The 24636-nt window shown below is 51.1% G+C and overlaps 1 protein-coding gene across 4 annotated transcripts; it reads right to left on the bottom strand.

Moving 5' to 3' along the window:
- Window positions 1–295: 295 nt before the first annotated feature.
- Window positions 296–21001, bottom strand: LOC107307807 (uncharacterized). 4 transcript variants are annotated; one of them, XM_085552456.1, is made up of 15 exons: window positions 20666–21001; window positions 19630–19669; window positions 19313–19435; window positions 18056–18165; window positions 17745–17809; window positions 14654–14809; window positions 12948–13010; window positions 11861–12033; window positions 11632–11739; window positions 8638–10465; window positions 6627–8454; window positions 4616–6443; window positions 2605–4432; window positions 594–2421; window positions 296–410 (listed from the first exon to the last, which is right to left on the bottom strand). In XM_085552456.1, the coding sequence occupies exons 8-10, from the start codon at window positions 11927–11929 to the stop codon at window positions 10319–10321; spliced, it is 324 nt and encodes a 107-aa protein (XP_085408582.1). In that variant the 5' UTR covers window positions 11930–12033; window positions 12948–13010; window positions 14654–14809; window positions 17745–17809; window positions 18056–18165; window positions 19313–19435; window positions 19630–19669; window positions 20666–21001; the 3' UTR covers window positions 296–410; window positions 594–2421; window positions 2605–4432; window positions 4616–6443; window positions 6627–8454; window positions 8638–10318. The 4 variants fall into 4 exon arrangements, 2 of the variants coding, with proteins under 2 accessions (XP_085408582.1, XP_085408583.1); XM_085552457.1 differs by having other exon boundaries at window positions 11861–12006; XR_014947945.1 differs by lacking the exon at window positions 17745–17809 and having other exon boundaries at window positions 20666–20837.
- Window positions 21002–24636: the final 3635 nt, after the last annotated feature.

Here is a 24636-nt window from a genome sequence, read left to right as displayed (position 1 = left end):
AAACAGGGGCAGGAGACAAAATCTGCATAGGGCTGACCTACCTGCCGAATTAAACAGCAACACTTCAGAGAAGAAAAATCACCAGCCACATTAATTAGAGCCACATAGCTGTAAAATCGTCAATGACATTGCTTTCAAAGGAAAAGAAAGGATGAAGCACCAGCAGGGAGAACCACATTAAGAACTGGTGGGGAATCAGGCACATAACCACACCTGGGCACATCCCATTCATCCCATAAACTCAAAAAAAAAAAAATAACAATAAGGAGCTAACAAGGAAAACACACATGATAACTGAGGCACCAAAAGAAAAAACTTTACTGAAACAAACTGACAGGTAACGGCAGTAACTTCTTGTTTGCTACTGCCACCCAGGTCTCCCGAGCCTCCTCTTCCTTCCACACCAGCTCCTGAAAAATAAGTTGGGATACCATTAGTCATGTGGAGGGCCAAGCACGCCACATGAAGGAAAAGGGAAACATCACATCGCAAAGGAACTCAACACCGGACCACCTGGTTAAAGAAGGACGTGCAAACCCCCCCACACCCCCAAATTCATGATGGCAAAAACTGCTTTCAGCAACTTTCCTCACCTCACTGACTCACGGCGGTCTTCCAGACGGTGCTGCGGGGGATCACAGATGCGGGCAGACTGGACAAATGGGGCCGGGCACACAAAAAGCAGCGACCAAAGAGTCAGCTTCCCTGCTTACGGGGGACCCCAGCCACTGCCTCCATTGCAAAGGGCCCGGGAGCGCGGGGCACGCTTGCTCCCTGAATTACAGGGCAGCCCCCACCCCTACGGCCGAGGGAGGCTCCTTCTCTCCCAGTCCGGCACCCCACTAACGGGGCGGTCAACCTACACAGGCTGCCAGCAGAGCACTAGCGCTCACACACCCAGAGCCTGATTACAGGCGGGTGGACGACACCCCTGGAGCCACAGAGCCCGGTTTCCCCCCCAGCGGCGGGAACAACACTCGGAAGCCAGGCAGCGGGGCAAAACGGCCAAAGACCGCAGTCGGGATCCCAAACCCAAACCCAACTTGAGGCCCCGTGCCTCTGAAAGGCCGGGGCCACCTTCCCGCCCGAGTACGGGGGGTCTTCTCAGAACGCAACTCAGCAAGCACACACAGGGGGCACGCACAGCCCTGACTACAGGACGGTACCCCCACATCCCACCCTCCCCAAGAAGCCCCGGGGAGCGCAAGACTCCCGCCAGCGCCTGAGTTACAGGCCGGCCCGCCCGGCAGCAGCAGAACAACACCAGCATCTTGGGGTTTTTTTGGAGCCCAGGGACCCACCTCGACCCACCGAGCGGGGAGGTCACCTCACACATAAATAGCACCTCAACCTGCACCCTCTGACGGGACAGGGAGGGGTCATCCCCACCAACTGGATGGCTAAAGCAGCCGGCTGCAACGCGGCAGCCTCCCCACACCTGATTACAGGCGGGGCGGGCCACTTGGGGGACAGGGGGCTTCGTGGCTTGGGACACACACAAGGACAGGCCCGAACCCTGGCTACAGGGCGGCCTCGGCCACTGAACTACCGCGTGGCTCTGATCTGTACTAAGTAAAAGGGAGGGAGACAGGGCAATCGCTGCGCTCGTGGCACTAAGAGGGAATACCCCTTTTGAGGCATGCACCAAAGTCCTCCGATCCCCCCTAGGAAGCCGAAGCTAAGCTGCAGCCATCTTTGTGGGGGCCTAAAGGGAAAGCTCACTCGCTCAGTCACTCCGCAAACACAGTCAAGGAAAGGGAGGGGAACACACACACACTCGCGACTTTCCAGAAGGGAAGGACAACACGGCACAGCCGACTACTGGGAATAAACCCGCAACCACGAGCAACACACAAGAGCCTGTGACCCGTCCCAGGGCTGCACGGAGGCCACGGACCTCAACGTGCCAAGGGGCTTCCCAGCTATAGACAAGGGCCAAACGCCCTGACGCACACCCCGAGTACGGGGCCGTCGCACTGACGGGCCACCTCCAGGCAACGTTGCCGAGGGGCCAGGGGAGGAAGAGGGGCAGGGAAGCGGCACTACCCTGATTACAGGGAGGCCGCGGGGTCCAGCGGGCTCCGTTTCCCACTCAGGTGCGGAGAGGTGGCTTTCGCCCTCCGTTACAGGGGGCCACGCTCCCCAGGCAGCCAAGGAGCAGCGAGGCAAAAGGCCAACTACAGCAAAAGACCCGAGCCCTGCTTACAGGGAGGTCGCCCAGCACAAAGCCGGCCTGGACACCTAGGGCGCCGGCAACGCTCGACTCAAATGGGACTATGCCCCCGCTAACGGGACAGGTGCTTTGCCCAGAATGCCTTTCTCCTTCCCCCCCGCGTCTGCACGCTTCGGCTTCCTCTTCTTGCTTGCTCCTGCCTCCCGCGGGGGTCCACACGCCGCACCTTCTTTCTTCCGCAGCAGCTCCTGAAACAGAAGCAAGGAGAACATTGCACCAGCGGAGCGGCAAGCCCCCCCACCCGAAGGAAAATGCAAACGCGGCATCACGAAAGGACTCGGCCACCCGGCCGAGGAAGCCCACGCATTCACGGCCCCCCGACCCCACCCCAATTCATGATGGCAAAAAACAATTGGAGAGGCTTTTCTCACTTCACTGACTCACGGCGGTCTTCCAGACGGTGCTGCGGGGGATCACAGAGGCGGGCAGACTGGGCAAATGGGGCCGGGCACACAAAAAGCAGCGACCAAAGAGTCAGCTTCCCCGCTTACGGGGGACCCCAGCCACTGCCTCCATTGCAAAGGGCCCGGGAGCGCGGGGCACGCTTGCTCCCTGAATTACAGGGCAGCCCCCACCCCTACGGCCGAGGGAGGCTCCTTCTCTCCCAGTCCAGCACCCCACTAACGGGGCGGTCAACCTACACAGGCTGCCAGCAGAGCACTAGCGCTCACACACCCAGAGCCTGATTACAGGCGGGTGGACGACACCCCTGGAGCCACAGAGCCCGGTTTCCCCCCCAGCGGCGGGAACAACACTCGGAAGCCAGGCAGCGGGGCAAAACGGCCAAAGACCGCAGTCGGGACCCCAGACCCAAACCCAACTTGAGGCCCCGTGCCTCTGAAAGGCCGGGGCCACCTTCCCGCCCGAGTACGGGGGGTCTTCTCAGAACGCAACTCAGCAAGCACACACAGGGGGCACGCACAGCCCTGACTACAGGACGGTACCCCCACATCCCACCCTCCCCAAGAAGCCCCGGGGAGCGCAAGACTCCCGCCAGCGCCTGAGTTACAGGCCGGCCCGCCCGGCAGCAGCAGAACAACACCAGCATCTTGGGGTTTTTTTGGAGCCCAGGGACCCACCTCGACCCACCGAGCGGGGAGGTCACCTCACACACAAACAGCACCTCAACCTGCACCCTCTGACGGGACAGGGAGGGGTCATCCCCACCAACTGGATGGCTAAAGCAGCCGGCTGCAACGCGGCAGCCTCCCCACACCTGATTACAGGCGGGGCGGGCCACTTGGGGGACAGGGGGCTTCGTGGCTTGGGACTCACACAAGGACAGGCCCGAACCCTGGCTACAGGGCGGCCTCGGCCACTGAACTACCGCGTGGCTCTGATCTGTACTAAGTAAAAGGGAGGGAGACAGGGCAATCGCTGCGCTCGTGGGACTAAGAGGGAATACCCCTTTTGAGGCATGCACCAAAGTCCTCCGATCCCCCCTAGGAAGCCGAAGCTAAGCTGCAGCCATCTTTGTGGGGGCCTAAAGGGAAAGCTCACTCGCTCAGTCACTCCGCAAACACAGTCAAGGAAAGGGAGGGGAACACACACACACTCGCGACTTTCCAGAAGGGAAGGACAACACGGCACAGCCGACTACTGGGAATAAACCCGCAACCACGAGCAACACACAAGAGCCTGTGACCCGTCCCAGGGCTGCACGGAGGCCACGGACCTCAACGTGCCAAGGGGCTTCCCAGCTATAGACAAGGGCCAAACGCCCTGACGCACACCCCGAGTACGGGGCCGTCGCACTGACGGGCCACCTCCAGGCAACGTTGCCGAGGGGCCAGGGGAGGAAGAGGGGCAGGGAAGCGGCACTACCCTGATTACAGGGAGGCCGCGGGGTCCAGCGGGCTCCGTTTCCCACTCAGGTGCGGAGAGGTGGCTTTCGCCCTCCGTTACAGGGGGCCACGCTCCCCAGGCAGCCAAGGAGCAGCGAGGCAAAAGGCCAACTACAGCAAAAGACCCGAGCCCTGCTTACAGGGAGGTCGCCCAGCACAAAGCCGGCCTGGACACCTAGGGCGCCGGCAACGCTCGACTCAAATGGGACTATGCCCCCGCTAACGGGACAGGTGCTTTGCCCAGAATGCCTTTCTCCTTCCCCCCCGCGTCTGCACGCTTCGGCTTCCTCTTCTTGCTTGCTCCTGCCTCCCGCGGGGGTCCACACGCCGCACCTTCTTTCTTCCGCAGCAGCTCCTGAAACAGAAGCAAGGAGAACATTGCACCAGCGGAGCGGCAAGCCCCCCCACCCAAAGGAAAATGCAAACGCGGCATCACGAAAGGACTCGGCCACCCGGCCGAGGAAGCCCACGCATTCACGGCCCCCCGACCCCACCCCAATTCATGATGGCAAAAAACAATTGGAGAGGCTTTTCTCACCTCACTGACTCACGGCGGTCTTCCAGACGGTGCTGCGGGGGATCACAGAGGCGGGCAGACTGGGCAAATGGGGCCGGGCACACAAAAAGCAGCGACCAAAGAGTCAGCTTCCCCGCTTACGGGGGACCCCAGCCACTGCCTCCATTGCAAAGGGCCCGGGAGCGCGGGGCACGCTTGCTCCCTGAATTACAGGGCAGCCCCCACCCCTACGGCCGAGGGAGGCTCCTTCTCTCCCAGTCCAGCACCCCACTAACGGGGCGGTCAACCTACACAGGCTGCCAGCAGAGCACTAGCGCTCACACACCCAGAGCCTGATTACAGGCGGGTGGACGACACCCCTGGAGCCACAGAGCCCGGTTTCCCCCCCAGTGGCGGGAACAACACTCGGAAGCCAGGCAGCGGGGCAAAACGGCCAAAGACCGCAGTCGGGACCCCAGACCCAAACCCAACTTGAGGCCCCGTGCCTCTGAAAGGCCGGGGCCACCTTCCCGCCCGAGTACGGGGGGTCTTCTCAGAACGCAACTCAGCAAGCACACACAGGGGGCACGCACAGCCCTGACTACAGGACGGTACCCCCACATCCCACCCTCCCCAAGAAGCCCCGGGGAGCGCAAGACTCCCGCCAGCGCCTGAGTTACAGGCCGGCCCGCCCGGCAGCAGCAGAACAACACCAGCATCTTGGGGTTTTTTTGGAGCCCAGGGACCCACCTCGACCCACCGAGCGGGGAGGTCACCTCACACACAAACAGCACCTCAACCTGCACCCTCTGACGGGACAGGGAGGGGTCATCCCCACCAACTGGATGGCTAAAGCAGCCGGCTGCAACGCGGCAGCCTCCCCACACCTGATTACAGGCGGGGCGGGCCACTTGGGGGACAGGGGGCTTCGTGGCTTGGGACTCACACAAGGACAGGCCCGAACCCTGGCTACAGGGCGGCCTCGGCCACTGAACTACCGCGTGGCTCTGATCTGTACTAAGTAAAAGGGAGGGAGACAGGGCAATCGCTGCACTCGTGGGACTAAGAGGGAATACCCCTTTTGAGGCATGCACCAAAGTCCTCCGATCCCCCCTAGGAAGCCGAAGCTAAGCTGCAGCCATCTTTGTGGGGGCCTAAAGGGAAAGCTCACTCGCTCAGTCACTCCGCAAACACAGTCAAGGAAAGGGAGGGGAACACACACACACTCGCGACTTTCCAGAAGGGAAGGACAACACGGCACAGCCGACTACTGGGAATAAACCCGCAACCACGAGCAACACACAAGAGCCTGTGACCCGTCCCAGGGCTGCACGGAGGCCACGGACCTCAACGTGCCAAGGGGCTTCCCAGCTATAGACAAGGGCCAAACGCCCTGACGCACACCCCGAGTACGGGGCCGTCGCACTGACGGGCCACCTCCAGGCAACGTTGCCGAGGGGCCAGGGGAGGAAGAGGGGCAGGGAAGCGGCACTACCCTGATTACAGGGAGGCCGCGGGGTCCAGCGGGCTCCGTTTCCCACTCAGGTGCGGAGAGGTGGCTTTCGCCCTCCGTTACAGGGGGCCACGCTCCCCAGGCAGCCAAGGAGCAGCGAGGCAAAAGGCCAACTACAGCAAAAGACCCGAGCCCTGCTTACAGGGAGGTCGCCCAGCACAAAGCCGGCCTGGACACCTAGGGCGCCGGCAACGCTCGACTCAAATGGGACTATGCCCCCGCTAACGGGACAGGTGCTTTGCCCAGAATGCCTTTCTCCTTCCCCCCCGCGTCTGCACGCTTCGGCTTCCTCTTCTTGCTTGCTCCTGCCTCCCGCGGGGGTCCACACGCCGCACCTTCTTTCTTCCGCAGCAGCTCCTGAAACAGAAGCAAGGAGAACATTGCACCAGCGGAGCGGCAAGCCCCCCCACCCAAAGGAAAATGCAAATGCGGCATCACGAAAGGACTCGGCCACCCGGCCGAGGAAGCCCACGCATTCACGGCCCCCCGACCCCACCCCAATTCATGATGGCAAAAAACAATTGGAGAGGCTTTTCTCACCTCACTGACTCACGGCGGTCTTCCAGACGGTGCTGCGGGGGATCACAGAGGCGGGCAGACTGGGCAAATGGGGCCGGGCACACAAAAAGCAGCGACCAAAGAGTCAGCTTCCCCGCTTACGGGGGACCCCAGCCACTGCCTCCATTGCAAAGGGCCCGGGAGCGCGGGGCACGCTTGCTCCCTGAATTACAGGGCAGCCCCCACCCCTACGGCCGAGGGAGGCTCCTTCTCTCCCAGTCCAGCACCCCACTAACGGGGCGGTCAACCTACACAGGCTGCCAGCAGAGCACTAGCGCTCACACACCCAGAGCCTGATTACAGGCGGGTGGACGACACCCCTGGAGCCACAGAGCCCGGTTTCCCCCCCAGCGGCGGGAACAACACTCGGAAGCCAGGCAGCGGGGCAAAACGGCCAAAGACCGCAGTCGGGATCCCAGACCCAAACCCAACTTGAGGCCCCGTGCCTCTGAAAGGCCGGGGCCACCTTCCCGCCCGAGTACGGGGGGTCTTCTCAGAACGCAACTCAGCAAGCACACACAGGGGGCACGCACAGCCCTGACTACAGGACGGTACCCCCACATCCCACCCTCCCCAAGAAGCCCCGGGGAGCGCAAGGCTCCCGCCAGCGCCTGAGCTACAGGCCGGCCCGCCCGGCAGCAGCAGAACAACACCAGCATCTTGGGTTTTTTTTGGAGCCCAGGGACCCACCTCGACCCACCGAGCGGGGAGGTCACCTCACACACAAACAGCACCTCAACCTGCACCCTCTGACGGGACAGGGAGGGGTCATCCCCACCAACTGGATGGCTAAAGCAGCCGGCTGCAACGCGGCAGCCTCCCCACACCTGATTACAGGCGGGGCGGGCCACTTGGGGGACAGGGGGCTTCGTGGCTTGGGACTCACACAAGGACAGGCCCGAACCCTGGCTACAGGGCGGCCTCGGCTACTGAACTACCGTGTGGCTCTGATCTGTACTAAGTAAAAGGGAGGGAGACAGGGCAATCGCTGCGCTCGTGGGACTAAGAGGGAATACCCCTTTTGAGGCATGCACCAAAGTCCTCCGATCCCCCCTAGGAAGCCGAAGCTAAGCTGCAGCCATCTTTGTGGGGGCCTAAAGGGAAAGCTCACTCGCTCAGTCACTCCGCAAACACAGTCAAGGAAAGGGAGGGGAACACACACACACTCGCGACTTTCCAGAAGGGAAGGACAACACGGCACAGCCGACTACTGGGAATAAACCCGCAACCATGAGCAACACACAAGAGCCTGTGACCCGTCCCAGGGCTGCACGGAGGCCACGGACCTCAACGTGCCAAGGGGCTTCCCAGCTATAGACAAGGGCCAAACGCCCTGACGCACACCCCGAGTACGGGGCCGTCGCACTGACGGGCCACCTCCAGGCAACGTTGCCGAGGGGCCAGGGGAGGAAGAGGGGCAGGGAAGCGGCACTACCCTGATTACAGGGAGGCCGCGGGGTCCAGCGGGCTCCGTTTCCCACTCAGGTGCGGAGAGGTGGCTTTCGCCCTCCGTTACAGGGGGCCACGCTCCCCAGGCAGCCAAGGAGCAGCGAGGCAAAAGGCCAACTACAGCAAAAGACCCGAGCCCTGCTTACAGGGAGGTCGCCCAGCACAAAGCCGGCCTGGACACCTAGGGCGCCGGCAACGCTCGACTCAAATGGGACTATGCCCCCGCTAACGGGACAGGTGCTTTGCCCAGAATGCCTTTCTCCTTCCCCCCCGCGTCTGCACGCTTCGGCTTCCTCTTCTTGCTTGCTCCTGCCTCCCGCGGGGGTCCACACGCCGCACCTTCTTTCTTCCGCAGCAGCTCCTGAAACAGAAGCAAGGAGAACATTGCACCAGCGGAGCGGCAAGCCCCCCCACCCAAAGGAAAATGCAAACGCGGCATCACGAAAGGACTCGGCCACCCGGCCGAGGAAGCCCACGCATTCACGGCCCCCCGACCCCACCCCAATTCATGATGGCAAAAAACAATTGGAGTGGCTTTTCTCACCTCACTGACTCACGGCGGTCTTCCAGACGGTGCTGCGGGGGATCACAGAGGCGGGCAGACTGGGCAAATGGGGCCGGGCACACAAAAAGCAGCGACCAAAGAGTCAGCTTCCCCGCTTACGGGGGACCCCAGCCACTGCCTCCATTGCAAAGGGCCCGGGAGCGCGGGGCACGCTTGCTCCCTGAATTACAGGGCAGCCCCCACCCCTACGGCCGAGGGAGGCTCCTTCTCTCCCAGTCCAGCACCCCACTAACGGGGCGGTCAACCTACACAGGCTGCCAGCAGAGCACTAGCGCTCACACACCCAGAGCCTGATTACAGGCGGGTGGACGACACCCCTGGAGCCACAGAGCCCGGTTTTCCCCCCAGCGGCGGGAACAACACTCGGAAGCCAGGCAGCGGGGCAAAACAGCCAAAGACCGCAGTCGGGATCCCAGACCCAAACCCAACTTGAGGCCCCGTGCCTCTGAAAGGCCGGGGCCACCTTCCCGCCCGAGTACGGGGGGTCTTCTCAGAACGCAACTCAGCAAGCACACACAGGGGGCACGCACAGCCCTGACTACAGGACAGTACCCCCACATCCCACCCTCCCCAAGAAGCCCCGGGGAGCGCAAGGCTCCCGCCAGCGCCTGAGCTACAGGCCGGCCCGCCCGGCAGCAGCAGAACAACACCAGCATTTTGGGTTTTTTTTGGAGCCCAGGGACCCACCTCGACCCACCGAGCGGGGAGGTCACCTCACACACAAACAGCACCTCAACCTGCACCCTCTGACGGGACAGGGAGGGGTCATCCCCACCAACTGGATGGCTAAAGCAGCCGGCTGCAACGCGGCAGCCTCCCCACACCTGATTACAGGCGGGGCGGGCCACTTGGGGGACAGGGGGCTTCGTGGCTTGGGACTCACACAAGGACAGGCCCGAACCCTGGCTACAGGGCGGCCTCGGCCACTGAACTACCGCGTGGCTCTGATCTGTACTAAGTAAAAGGGAGGGAGACAGGGCAATCGCTGCGCTCGTGGCACTAAGAGGGAATACCCCTTTTGAGGCATGCACCAAAGTCCTCCGATCCCCCCTAGGAAGCCGAAGCTAAGCTGCAGCCATCTTTGTGGGGGCCTAAAGGGAAAGCTCACTCGCTCAGTCACTCCGCAAACACAGTCAAGGAAAGGGAGGGGAACACACACACACTCGCGACTTTCCAGAAGGGAAGGACAACACGGCACAGCCGACTACTGGGAATAAACCCGCAACCACGAGCAACACACAAGAGCCTGTGACCCGTCCCAGGGCTGCACGGAGGCCACGGACCTCAACGTGCCAAGGGGCTTCCCAGCTATAGACAAGGGCCAAACGCCCTGACGCACACCCCGAGTACGGGGCCGTCGCACTGACGGGCCACCTCCAGGCAACGTTGCCGAGGGGCCAGGGGAGGAAGAGGGGCAGGGAAGCGGCACTACCCTGATTACAGGGAGGCCGCGGGGTCCAGCGGGCTCCGTTTCCCACTCAGGTGCGGAGAGGTGGCTTTCGCCCTCCGTTACAGGGGGCCACGCTCCCCAGGCAGCCAAGGAGCAGCGAGGCAAAAGGCCAACTACAGCAAAAGACCCGAGCCCTGCTTACAGGGAGGTCGCCCAGCACAAAGCCGGCCTGGACACCTAGGGCGCCGGCAACGCTCGACTCAAATGGGACTATGCCCCCGCTAACGGGACAGGTGCTTTGCCCAGAATGCCTTTCTCCTTCCCCCCCGCGTCTGCACGCTTCGGCTTCCTCTTCTTGCTTGCTCCTGCCTCCCGCGGGGGTCCACACGCCGCACCTTCTTTCTTCCGCAGCAGCTCCTGAAACAGAAGCAAGGAGAACATTGCACCAGCGGAGCGGCAAGCCCCCCACCCGAAGGCAAAGGCAAACTTGACAATGTAAAGGAACTCAACAAGTGACTACCCAGCCAGTGAAGGCTTTGCATTCCTTCCTTGCACTGTTATTATTTGAAATATACCAACCTCAATACAGGAATTGTTCTGTGCTATGTCAATCACTGTGCCATCTTGGCTCTTCTGAATTGTGATAGTGTCCCTTTTACAGGGAGAGGTCTCATGTTCCTCTTCTTACCTGGCTGATTTTAGATTCACGTTCACATAAATTCACCTTTTTTCTCATTTAGTAGTTCATGACAGTATACTAACATGAAGTTACAGGAAAGATTTCCCACTTGTTACATCTATTACCATAGATCATCTTAAAGTACTATAAAAATTTTGCTATTCAAGTATCAAGTTTACTCTGAACATCCACCCTTCCTCTACGATAGAGCTTTTTTACACATTAATCTTCTTATACTCAGAAGCACCACTTTAGTGCTTCTTCCTTTTCATCATCAGTGCACATATTATATTTCCCCCCATTCCTAACTCTTTGTCATTGAAAAAAAAAAAAAAAAAGAAAAAAAAAAAGAAAATCGAAAGTAAAACGCAAGAAAGAAAGAAAGAAAAAAAGTTTGTTTCAACACGGCGATAGCAGTTGTTATTGCTTTATTATTGCTGCTCCCTGTTGCTTCAACGTATCTTCTTCCACATGGCAACGTGACACTCATACCGTGCCTCCGTCATTCCTCTTCAAGTGCTTTCAGAGGTCGCTCCCCTCGGAGCCCACCCAGATGCCCCGGCTCCCTCTGCCCGCCCTTAGAGCGCATGAGATGGCCCCGGACCCAGCTCCTTCCTCTCACCTGCCAGAGCCCCCGGGGCAGCTCCGGCCCAGGCCGCCCACCATCGGAGCCCGCGTGGCTTCGCTTGCTCCGGCTGCCCTCGGTCCGGCCCCGACGCACCTCGGCTCGGCACGGCCTCGACCCACCTCGGCCCGGACCGGACCGACCCCGACCCACCTCGGCTCGGCTCGGCTCGGCCCCGACCCACCTCGGCTCAGCCCAGCCACGACCCACCTTGGCCCGGCCCCGACCCACCTCGGCTCGGCTCGGCCCCGACTCCGCCGCCCCCCAGCCCAGCCGCACCTTGGCTCTGAAGACCGCTTGCCGCCCGTGCCTCCTCCGCCGCCGCCTGTCCCTCACAGCACCCAGCGCCTTCTCACACTCTGAGGAGAACGCCTCACGCACCTGTCCCTGAAGCGCCAACCAATCAGAACCCAGAATACCACAGGCGCTTCCCGCCGTTTTCTTCCCGCCTCTTTCTCTCCCCTCAGCGTTCCCGCCCTTTCCAGCTGAGGCACCAGCCCGCGCTCACCTGACGGTCACCTGTGGGTCCCGTTGCCGCCCGCCCCTCAGTGCAGAGCAGCCCCACAGCTGCTCCCATCACAGCCCCGGCGGGGAAATCAGTCCTTCACTCTCAGAGTTCCTTTTAACAGTCAGTTGTGCTTTAGGTGCTCCTTCCTGAGTTGAATGGATCCACAAACATAACTGAAATAAATATATATTTTAAAGGAATTCTTCTCCATCACACCTCCCCCCCACCCTCTGCCCCCACAGCAGAAACCCCTGAGCTCAGAGATATTGTTACTAAGGGAAAAGGATACCTGACAGATGAAGGATATTATTTATTTGTTTTGTAGAGAGGCTTGTATTTTTTAACTTCTTTACACAGCTTGCTGGGAAATGCTCACCGAATCTCTGTGCTTTGCACTGCTCCTCTGCTACATTCCTTTCATTCTCTCCTTGGCTACTTTCTTTCTCACTGTAGCAATGGTACAAAATAAGGCTATGGAGCAGACACAATTATGGTACAGAGTATTTGCTGCTTCCACCAATGGGCTATGCCCAAATAGGACATATCAGTAGCACAAATGACTGAGTTATGAGGGAAAGTTTCTCTTCAGGTTTTCTCTCACCTGGCATGTTACCCAGTCCAATGGACTGCCCTCAAGAAGGGCACCCAGGACCTGAGGGAACAGGTTATGGTACAGATGGTGTATCACACCAGCATCCAACCCATTTATACCGCATTGAATAAAGACAAGTTGTCACGGACCACATGTATTTTCTCCAAAATCAATGCTTCCTTTTTATTTTCATGGAAACTACAACAGTTAAAATGAGCACAGTAGCTCTGATAGAGCAAATTCTGGGCTACAAAATGCTGTTCGTCAACATGGTCACCACCATTAGCTAAGCATTTTTGCCAGCTATGAACATGAGGTCGCAGGCTGTGCACATCAAAATCTGCACCAGCACACATAACCCACGATCACTATAACCACTGCTGAAGTTCCCTTCACCCAGCCTTCTCTGTGCTCACATCCACAAGTGTTCAACAAGCACCGATGAAGGTCAGTGGGTGCCATTTCATCCCCCACTCCCCCAGAGGAATGACACACCTTTGCTTCATAAGCACTTCCTGGATGTCAGGTGCCATTTTGTCAGTGTTCCTCTGCTGCCATCTGTCAAACATATGTAACGTTAGACTGGTCAAAGGTTTAACCTCTACTGCCATACCACCAAAATCAGTTTGCTCAATGTGAAAATTTGGATGTTTACAAAGAGTTCAATTAACAGACCAGCTGCAGGCTGCAGCAGTGACCTTCTTTAAGTTGCATCAACTGGTAAAGCAGCTATTTCTGTCAAGCTTTGCAGTTGTTCTTCTGTTACTCTATTCTTCCTACTACCTCGCTTAATTCAGTAAGTAGCAGTTAATAATCCTTGCAATTGTATCATATAGAGGTATCCGCTGCATTAGCGGTACTCAAAACAATGTAAAACAAATAAATGAACAAAACCACAAACAACATCAACAAGATGTACCTCTAGGAGCAGTGTTTGAGCAAAATAGTTGCATGTATTCATTATAAAGCAGTTAGACAAAGGTGTGCCTGAGAGATTTTATTATCAGTACTGAGTACTGGAAAGGAATAATACTGTTATTAGAAATCTGTATATTAAATAGGATTTTGTCATCATCTGTGCTTCCCTATGAACTACTTTTGAGGTTGCAAAACTCCAATGAATCCTTTTCCTTACATTCTTCACAATATCCACTCATAAATGAGTTGGTATGCTTTTCCTTAGCTATGTAAAGCCTTGATAACTGTAGGCTGTATAAAAAGAGATCCAACTGAAAACACTCACAGAAATTCTGCATAGCTTAAGGCAAGAGTGTATATACATAACAGCTAAACATCATTTTGTGTTTGTGGAATAAACAAAGGAAGGCTTGCAACAGACAGCATTTTACTAGAACAAGATCGCTGTGTATAAAGAAATAAGGAAGAGGTTTAAAACTGAAGTTCACTTTTCCTCTTCCCTGTTTACTGCTGTTGAGATCATTTCTAGAGGTCAGCCTTGCAATGTAGAAAAGCTGAATGGAGAAAGCATTCAGTATCTCAGCCTTTCCTCTGTTCTGTGTCACAAGAGCGTCACCTCAATTAGTAACAGAGCCACATTTTACCTGGTCTTCCTTTTGGGTCCCTTTTTTGGGTCACAGCTTCTTCCCTGACAGGGACACATGCTCTGGCACCTGCTAAACAACTAGCATGAGTTGTGACACAAACTGCTGCATCTGTCTGGGAGCTGTGCTGCACACTGTGTTTATGTACAGACCCCTCTCTAGCAACAAATGAAAGGCTGCTCAACCCTCCTGAATACAGGCCAAGCTGCACAGAAGGCTGCAAGCACCTTGGTGCCAATGGCAGTCAACCAAACTGCTTGAAGATCCTAGAGATTTTGGCCCAAATTCTTTTCGATCCCCCTTACCTTGATCTTATCTAGCACTAAGGCCAAAAAGTTATAGAAACTTCCTTGACAATTTATTCTATAGCTTACCTGTTTACAGAAGAAAATATAGGAGAGTCCACTTGAGTAGCATGAAATGCAAAAGCCTTTAGTCAAACTGAAATATTGTGCACTGGCTGGCACATTTTTGGAAAGATACTAAAATGTAACTCTGTGTTAAACACTGTCAAGATACGATGTGACAGCCAGCTGGAGGAGTAGAAGAATGTTAACACTCAGAAGTAACAGACACAGGACAGCACAGCTGGGTTTGGGTTAGGCATTGAGAGAAAGTTCAGACAATATTTATACCTACTTTTAATATTCAAATTAATTTCCATGGGGACATCACTTAATTAATGTGAGCTGTATGGAAGTCATCTCATTTCCATTTATATTCCCAACTTTACATAACTGTAGTACTTGATTTCAGAATTTCAAGTATTCCACAGAGGAGAAAAGACATCCACACCTGCAAGATATGAAAAGTTCAATTTTTTTCCATATAGACAAGAAACATCACAGTAATGCTTAATTAAAATTATGAGTTCAGATTCATCAGTACTCAAATCTGTCTCCAGTCTCTGTTCTATCCGGGGGCAGTAAGTTTCATAGATCACAAGGCTGAGATAAATTTACTTCTGACTTAACTTGGTCACAGCTTCCAAATACTGAGTGTAGACATCACAGGATCTGCCATAGTCCCCACTGCCTTAATACAGTACTGCTGAATGGAGAATATCACTGAGGGCCACAGCATATCTTTAGGAAGTTTCTAAGTCATATGAACAAAATGCACAACAGTAGAAACTGACTGGTCATCACCCCAAAGACAGAACACTTTCATAGGAAATCAATACTAACAAGCAGTTCTCCTTGATTCCTCCTTTGTTTTCAAACACAGTTCACCTTAAGAAAAATACAAACAAACAAACACAAAAAAACCTTGAGCGATATTTCCTTAAGACTGACATTTGTTCAGCTTTCCTGCAGGAGTAGTCTATATTATTCTAAATGCAGCACAATAGAGCTTGAGGAAATTAAGCCTTTATTGCTACCCTGCCCACACCTTCCCCAGCAGAAGCCCATTCAGAAAGTGCACACCTCATTGCATGCCTTCTGCAAGTACACATACAAACATAAAACAATGATGGCTGCTCACGGGGTAGGCAAACATTTCACAGCTTAGATATGCATCCTGGAATCTCAGTATGCGAAGAAACCTTTCTACCGTTCTTACCAGGAATCAAGGCTGTGCAACAAGGATCTTCTCATGAAGCAAGCACAGGAAACTATTTGTTAAAAACATTTACTTCAAGTACATTATGAAGACCACACACTAACCCATATGATAGTCTTGTCTCAGTAACATTCAGAGAAAAAAAAAACCAACTCTCAAAACACAAAATTGGGTTGTGGCCCTATCTGATTTATAGGGTCCTAGGTACTTAAGATCTTTATAAACAAGAAATATCTACAGAAGCTTATTGTGAGAGTTAGTTCCTGAATGTTTACATTCCACCAAAACAGGTATTACAGAACAGAAAGTTGTAACAGTATTTCACAAACACTATTTCCCCATTGCAAGAGGGAGGGAAAAAAAGAATCATTAGCAACCTTCTTAAGTTAGCTGCAACTTTTTTAACCTTACTGTAGCTAACTAGTAGCAAGGTGGATAGAGTCAGCCAACATCTACCTGCTACGCCAGCTGTTCACAGCCTCAAGAAGTATATTACAACTGCAATCTTGATTTTTCCTTTTCAGCATGATTCACTTTTGAGTTTGTGCCCTAAAGCCCAGCTGGCAAGCGGGAAGGCTGCCTAGAGGCCAGCAGAGTTCTCAGCTGACTCGATCCACTGGTCTCCCTATTAGAATGGCATACTACATCATTTATTTCACTTTACACTATTCCAGTTACAAACACGATTTCTACTTTCACCTTTTAAAAATAAGCAATTTCTAATCCAAATATAGCAGAACGCCCCATTACTGAGAATGACTTGCACTGCCTGGATAAGTCTACAGATTCTGCAACAGAAAATGTTCACAAAGCTTCTCATAGTGTCACAGAATCATTAAGGCCAAGAGAAACCACTAAGATCACCTAATTCAAACCATTAACCCATCACCACCATGCCCACTAACCCATGTCACTCAGTCTGTCACTACCCTTTTCTTGAAAAACCCCAGGAATAGAGAAAATACTTGAAAATATGGCAGAAAAAAGTACAAAACTGACTTGAATACTACAATTTATGCTATAAAGATTCAGTTATTTAAATCATATACGTGAAACCTGGTCTTCATAGAAATAAAATGGCTCAGAACAGTTAATAAATGCTTATTCCCTTCAATTTCTTCTACCTTGACCATATGTCTTATAGAACCATAATAGTGCACCTGGTTAAAACCATTGCATTTGGCCCTAGTTTTCCTTTGTGTAATTCAATAGAATTATATGAGGTTGTGGTTTGCTGGTGGTTTTTGTTTTGTTTTGGTTGGTTGGCTGTGGTTTTTTAAAATTTAAGCTAGGTTCTATATTACCTCTTTATTTGTCACATTAGGTCTTAATTTGCTAGAGAGCTATCAACAGATTAAGACCAAACTGCATAAATTATTAATGCTGTCATTTCCTGGTGGTTTTTGTTGTTGCTGTTTTGTTGGTTTTTTGTTTTGTTTTTTAAGCAATCCCACTAAATTCCAGCAATTACAGTCAACACAACTGACGGTCAAAACAATTGCAGCCATTAGTGAACCAGCTAAAAGCAATTAAACAGCTGCATCTTCTACAGCATTACTGAATCCAGAGACCTACAAATTATACAGACCTCATAATACTAGTTATAGTTACAATGTGGCTTATGGAGCATGGATAAGTATGATTACATGATAAATATCTTCAATTTATAAGGTAGTTAGAAAGTATTAAGAAAGTGTTAAGGTGTGCCAATTAAACTTCTGTAGGTAAAATAAATTGTTTTTACAATACTAATTTCATATTAAGATGTGTTGGATTGGGCATAGGACTCCTTCTAAGTTTGAATTGAAAGAGCTGGAGGGAAGGTCATGCTCTCACTCATACCTTGTTATTTTCTTAAATCCATCTTCACAAATGCACACTCAAACCTACCATTTGCCTTTATGATTCCTTAAAAACTATGCCTACAATACTCTCCTCTCCATTTTTTGCTGACCAATAGCCTTACCTTCCTTTGAGTCTGCTGGAAACTTGGCTTTCACTGATGTGTATATATACCTCACTGTTGTCTTTTGCAGAATTGTTTGTCATACTTCTAGTTAATTTAAATTCTTTATTCCAGCAAATTCATCTTTTCATGAATTTGTGAAGTGCCATGTACCTCATTAAAGTGTTTAAATAACAGGAGTACTAATAAAGGGTGCAGTACCTTTCTATTCCATTCAGTTTATGACAATGCTTTCAGAACATTAAGAGTCCACCTCCCCAAGCAGCCTGGAAGAGATAGGACCAAAGGGAAGATCTGTCATTCTGAAAAGTCTAATATATTTAACTTATTCAGGATCTAATAAATATTTTGATTCAGGACAAGACATTTAAACCAAAATCCTCTGTTACATGACTAATACCAGGTCAGTCAGTTACTCACATCTACATGAAGCCAGAGGTTGTATTTTTCACATATATCTGCACAATGTACATCAATAAATAAATTAACAATTAGCAGTGTGTTAAGCTCACATGTTCTGAGGTAAAGAGAACCAGTTTAGGGACTGCAGCCATGCCTTTGGTTTTGACTTCAGGGAAATATTTGTAGCGTGCGGCCATTATGCTGTACAGGATGGCTCCTCCTGTGAATGAATAAACAAATGAATACTAAAATAGTGATAAGAAAAAATGAATATTATACCAAAGATGCACAAGGCCTCACTGGCATTATCAGGGAAAGTGGCAGTGAACTATGAAAAGTAGATCTCTGAAAAGCATGGCTTCTGTCTATGTAGCATAAAAAGAGACGCTCTAGAAAGTTATACCAACAGCCTAATCTATCATCCCTTTCAATTGCCAGTATTTTGCAACACTTTCCTAAAGCTATCAGTTTCCATTGTGCTGCTTTTCCAGGACAGCTTCTTGTTAGTAAGAAAAATGGGAAGTCACCAAATTCTCTTGAGGCTAAAGTCATATGCAGGATAGTCTTACCGCAGCTTATCTGTAAATACAGAACCAGATGCTTAAAAGGTAGGTTTCTCCAGCTATCACCACGGCTCCCCGCCGCCTGCCCATGTTCTCTTTCCGGCTAACTTCAGATTCAAACTTGAACACTTTTTCTATTGCTTTATTATTAAAACTTAACATTCATTTTCATATATTAAGTGAGCTGAGCATCCTTCTGACGGAAGTGCTACGTTACCACCACCAACAGCAGGTAGTAAAAGGGATAGTAAACTATAAAATCGGGTATAATTTTAAAAAATCATTTAAAGGGATCAAATCTCTTTTGATCCAGCTCTAAGCTAAAATAATTTTATTTTACTTGCCTTTCACTTACCTAAGAAGCAAAAGACAAGTCAAAACAAAAACAAACAAAACAAAACAAAACAAAACAAACCCAAAAAAGACCAGGAAAACAAGCCTTTCAACCAATGGCATTCTCAGTTTCTGGGTAAAGTCTCAGCACCAGTAAAACACACAGGAGAACGGACTTCTAAGTGTACCTAAGATTAATTTGTGCTTTATGCCCTACTTCCATCTGAAGATAAAGCAGGAAGGGAAAGGCTTTCTACTAGTATTTTAGCTGAGCAGTCCTATTGAGAATTATTGGGATGATTGGGATGAGGGGCCTGTTTTCATGACTAAGATAAGGGCACTCCTATCGCACCAAGGACACTTTGTCACATTGCTGACAGCTGCTGCTTTGCACACCCAGTTTCCCAACCAGGAAATTTCCTTAAACAAGAAGCCAGGAAGACCAGACACAGAAAAAGGTTTCCTACTTACACAGAAAGGTACTACATGTCCCTTCGCAGACAGGCACTGGGACTGGAGATGCAGACTTGCAGTGCTAGTGAAAAACGTGCTGCTCCTTCACACTGCGTTTGCATTTATGTGGCAGGTCAATACCTATGGGGGAGAGCATTGCTGTTAGACTTCAGATGGTGGAGTGCCTCAACCATCGGGTACAAGAGAGCTCTGCTGATAAATGAACAGCCTTCCATTCTATGGAAAGTGCAAGCTGTCAGTGCGTGCAGAAAGGCTACAAGCAATGGAGAACGCAGCCCTATTTGAGTAGGGAATCAGTGATTTAACATACTCACATGCCTTACAGCAGCCATCTGAAGTCACATCAACAGTCCCCTGTATTGAAAGCAAACCAGAGAAGTTCAGATACTCAAGTCTAGCTTGCACATAATATTAAGCAGCTGGTAGAAACGAGGGGAGTTCAAAAACGCCCTCATCTGTAACAAACACACCAACTCCTCATCAAACCCATTTATGTATTGTGCACCTTCTTTATGCACAACAGCCGGCACCAGCAGCTCCCCCGGCGCTCCCTCCGGTGGCAACGGGACGCCGCTGCAGGCGGCTGCAACCGCGCCTCGCACCGCCGCACGCTGCGCTCTGCTGGCTGCGAGAGTGGCGTTCCCACGGCTTCTGTTTCATCTTCTTAGGGGACGCGGAGTGCCAAAGAACACGGGTGCCAGGGGATGGGAATGCTGGGGGAGCAGGGTGCCAGAAGATGGGGAGGTTGGGGCACAATGTGATGCCATGGAATGGAATGCCAGAATACGGGGGACCTTGGGGACCAGAACATCGGAGGATGGGGATGCTGGGGGACCCAGGTACTGGGAAGTGGAATGCTGGGAAATGGGGTAGCAGGGTGTGAGCTAAAGGACCAAGTGATGCTTTCAGACACTGTTCCGCTCTGGAAGTTGTGAGGTTTGAGCTTTGCACCCCATTCCTTGTGCAGAGTGAAGGCTAGTTACTTCTGCTGTCACTACTTGACCATTCCTACAGTGTCTTGAATGCACACTTTGCTTTTATAGCCAGAGGGGTGAGAGGACCTGATGTGGCCTCTAACAGGGCTGAGTTTCCTTCCTGCACCACCCGATCCTAGCTCAGGGTTGGGTCTCCTCCTCCCACCACTCAGAACTTCAAGAAAACAAGGCTCCAACCCAGGAAATCATGAGATTGACATTTAAAGTCAAAGAAAGTTACGCTTGCATTCTTTGCTCAAGCTTATAGAACCACTTGAGTTGGAAGGGATCCCCAAAGGTCATGTAGTCCAACAACCTGTACCCAACAGGGACACCCACACTAAATCAGGCTGCACAAAGCTTAGTCTAGCCTTACCTTGAATATCTGCACCAACAAGTTGTCTGCCACCTCTCTGGGCAACTGGTCGGCACAAGAGCTGCAGTCATGAGATCCATCGCTTCTTTCCCACCCAAAAAAGAGCAGAGGTTCTCAGGGCTCTCAGAGAGGTCCAGCTGCTGGATGACTGGTCCTTCTGCTTCTCTAGTTCTGTGTTGACGTTTCTATTCTGCATTGCTCCTTATCAGCTCAGAGCCAGCCTGGCCCACAGGCAGCTGATGACATTTCCAGTCATGGGCATTTTTCCAGTTGAGCTGAGATGAAGCCAGAATCTTCTCGAAAAAAATTGTATGGTAGGCAACCAAAAGAGCACTAACAACAGCCCCATCTGCAGCCAAGACTTGCCTATGACCCCTTAGCACCGTCATGTTTCACATCAGGTGCCACGTATAGCAGCCCTGGGCACAGAAGAGCTGGTGGCCAAGCACACAGGCCTGCAGCCCCAGGGAGTCCTTGGCTGAATCACAACCTGGCACGTGCCTCCTCATGCATCACAGGCAGCAGGAATCAACCTGGATCCACAAGAGCTTTGGCCAATGTGCTCCCACCCACACCCAGGCTGCCTGCCCACTACAATGAGGCCAGCCTTGGCCTTTCTTTAGGGGAGCTGTTACAGATCCTTCCACTCACACAGCTCTCCCGCCGTGAGGTTCAGCCCCACACCAGCTAAGCCACTACAAAGCTACACACCTCTTCTAAGGGGCATGGCTGGAGTCCTGCCTGGTCCTAGGGGTGGATGTCAGCAATCAGACACAGTCCAGTAACAAAGAACCAATAGCTTACCCCTTCTGAAGATCCGGGCTCACTGGAAACTCTCAGAGGAGGCCAACTCCAAGTACAGACTCCTCCTCTCCAGCCACCAGCCTTTAAATGAGATCAAGGAGAGGGAGCCCCCAAGGCCCACACCTTCCAATCACACCATTGAACTGCTCTCACCTGTGCTCCCAGGGCTGGCTACGCCCTTCCTGCAGGTGTTCAGTCACTGGCTCAGACCACGACCTAATGGTTCTGATGCAACCCCTTAGATTGTATTTCAAGCACAGATGTGCAAATCATGATAGAAAACATGATGAAAAGGATCTGCTCCCTGGACTAGTCATCCAGAGCTAGAAAGCACTACAATTAGAATCAGGAGTGAGACTGAAGACCTCAGTTTGTTTGCGAAACTAATCAGCTAAAGTTATCAAAAAGCAATACAGAATAAACCAGAGCATAACCAGACTCTATAGCTACCTGAATGATGGACAGTTGTGCTTAACATATGCTGGAGGGGAGGGAAAGAACAAAACACCTGATGGATTAGATTAGATTTTGGTGTAAGCGCTATGCATACAGCTCAGAGTTAGGGAATGGCACAGAGAAGAGGGTTTCACCATAGAAAACACAACTACTTCACAGCAAGATTTATTAATACATCCAAAAGAAAGAAAGGAAATCGTTTTGTCACAGTATATACAGATAATGTGTACAGTGTTTTATATACATATTACATCAGTTTTTACACAAAAAAATATACATAAAAATGTAAACTTTTGTATACAAAAACCCTTAAATTAATCCCACTGCAACTTTATGCTTTAAACTTGAGTGGCCAAACAGCTGTATGAGGCTCCTTGTTAGACGGCTGCTTCTGATATCAGTGCAATCACAGTGCCTTTAAAATGACACCAAACATGAACTTCTCTGAGACAGCCTTGAAAAGAGTCCATTTGCCACCTTCTGTTTTATTAAATCCCAAACACAGATATTTACTCTTAATTGCAAAGAGGATATTGGATGGTGCTGAAACTTGCTTTGCTCCACTTGCAGATAAACGTTTTGGGGGCATTTAAAAACAAAGCAAAAAAAAAAACAAACAAAAAAAAACAAACCAAAAAAACCAAAAACAACAGAAAACCCCAACCAAGCCCCACAATAATACAACCCAAACCCCAAAACCTCAGGCATCAAACAAGAAGGGAACTATTGAATGATGATGAAAAAAAGCAAAACTCTTCGGAAAGCAACAATAGGCCCCTGCAAAGGCTTCTCACATTAACTAAATTACAGACTTGTTACAGACATCTTCATAAAAAACACCCATCCTCCTCAAGTATGTTAACGTGAAACACGACAGTGATGCACCAGAATTATTCCTGGAAAGGGCAGACGAGCACGAGATCTCCTCAGTGCCATCAGCACCACCAAAAGTAGGAGGTGAACAGAGACTGAAGAAGGTAAAATAATGGGGGAAGCTGTGTAAAAGAAACCATGAATCATTAATTCTCTTCAGAGAGGAGAGGTGTGCAGAACATGATTACAATATGCCTCAGAAGGAAATAGACACTTCAGAACTTGCAATTCCGTTTCTTTCTTTCCATCCTAAAAGTGACGGTGGCAGTAAGGTCTGCTTGTTGTTTTGGTGGTGGTGGTAGTTTTTTGGTGTCTTTTTTTTCTTCCTTTATTCTTTTTTAATAACAAACCTTCTAGTAAAAATTAAAAGAAATTACAAATGGCTTTAGATAATTGAAGAGTCTCCTTTTTAAAGTAAAACTTCGATAATGCATTTCTCCGTTTCTTCTATATAATGCAGCTTCAGAGAAAATATCTCATAAGGGGCAGCGATTTGCACAACATTTAAAAAATGCCATCCAAGGTTTGTGACATATACACATGTATATGCAGGATATCTACACTCTATATACATATTTAATCTATGAATGCATGAGTATATACCAGGAGAGGACCAACAAGTATGTTCTCCACGTACATAAAGTGAAATAGGGTAATCTGTGTGTGCATATAAGTATTATACACACACAGTGCACAACCATACCCATACACACACCCAAACATACGTATTATAGAAACTGTCATGTGTGATTGCATGAAAGCTCGGATGGAGCAGTACATCAGTTACTTTTTCCTAATAGAAACACAAGGAAGACAAAATTCCATGGCTGAACTGTGGTCAAGAAAAACAGTGCCATACCCAGACTAAAAATGTGGACTGCAGTAAGGCCTGGTGGCAGAACGGAGCTGAGCTCTCCACTGAAACCACAGGTAAGTAAGCCATGAAAGTCAGCAGTGCTTACGTGTGACTGAGCAGGTGACCGCTGCTTTCTGCTAAAAGGACAGGGGAACTCCAGTTAGCCAGAAAACAATTAAATAATTAAAAACACAATTTACTTGCATAAGTGACATCATTCGATGCACAACGAGATGCAAAGTGCTTGCATGCTAATGGTCAACTCTGCAGCTCACTTTAAAATCTGTTTATTGGTAAAACTAACGAGCTGTGTTTCTCTTGATATATTTGACAACAGCGCTGCTCAGAACCGAGCACGTGGCTGCCTTCTGATCACCGCTCTCCTCAATAGAAAGGCACACTGAGCTCCCTATTTCTCCCTGGGGCTGAAAATTAAGATGTCGGCTTGCTTTTCTCATTTTGAGTATTTACCTCTGAATAGCGGTGCTGGGTTAACCTTTTAATATGCTGGGTAACTTTGCATCAGTTTCTAAGAGAAGTTAGCGTTCATCTGCAAATCAATCACAGTCATGGTCAAAGACAATTGATTAACTGGAAATATTTGCCTGGGGTCAAGCAAGCACTCATGGCCCAATTCAGCTGCCACTGCAGTCACCCAGACCATTTCTCTAATGCATAGGAAGAGCTGGACTGGGCCATCAGAGCTGCTTACTTCTATAGCAAGATAAGATTTGGAGATACTGGGACAGGGAGGAGCTGGAATGGAGGTAATGGAGCAGCAAAGCAAAAGAGGTTGGCATTGCAAGAGGCCTCACTGAGTATTAATATACACAGAAGCAAAAATGTACCAAGGAAATTCTGCTTTGAAGGTTGAGGTAACAAAAATCAGTGGTGACCAAGATCAGACCAAGTACTGACACCAATCAAATCCCTCAGATGAACTAAGACTAGCTTGTTTGGCACTACGTGCTTACCTGTTACA

This window comes from Coturnix japonica, chromosome 7 (assembly GCF_054131305.1).
Source record: "Coturnix japonica strain WE chromosome 7, WE-NBRP24, whole genome shotgun sequence".
NCBI classification, from domain to species: domain Eukaryota; kingdom Metazoa; phylum Chordata; class Aves; order Galliformes; family Phasianidae; genus Coturnix; species Coturnix japonica.
This window is presented reverse-complemented; position numbering and strand designations above follow the sequence as displayed.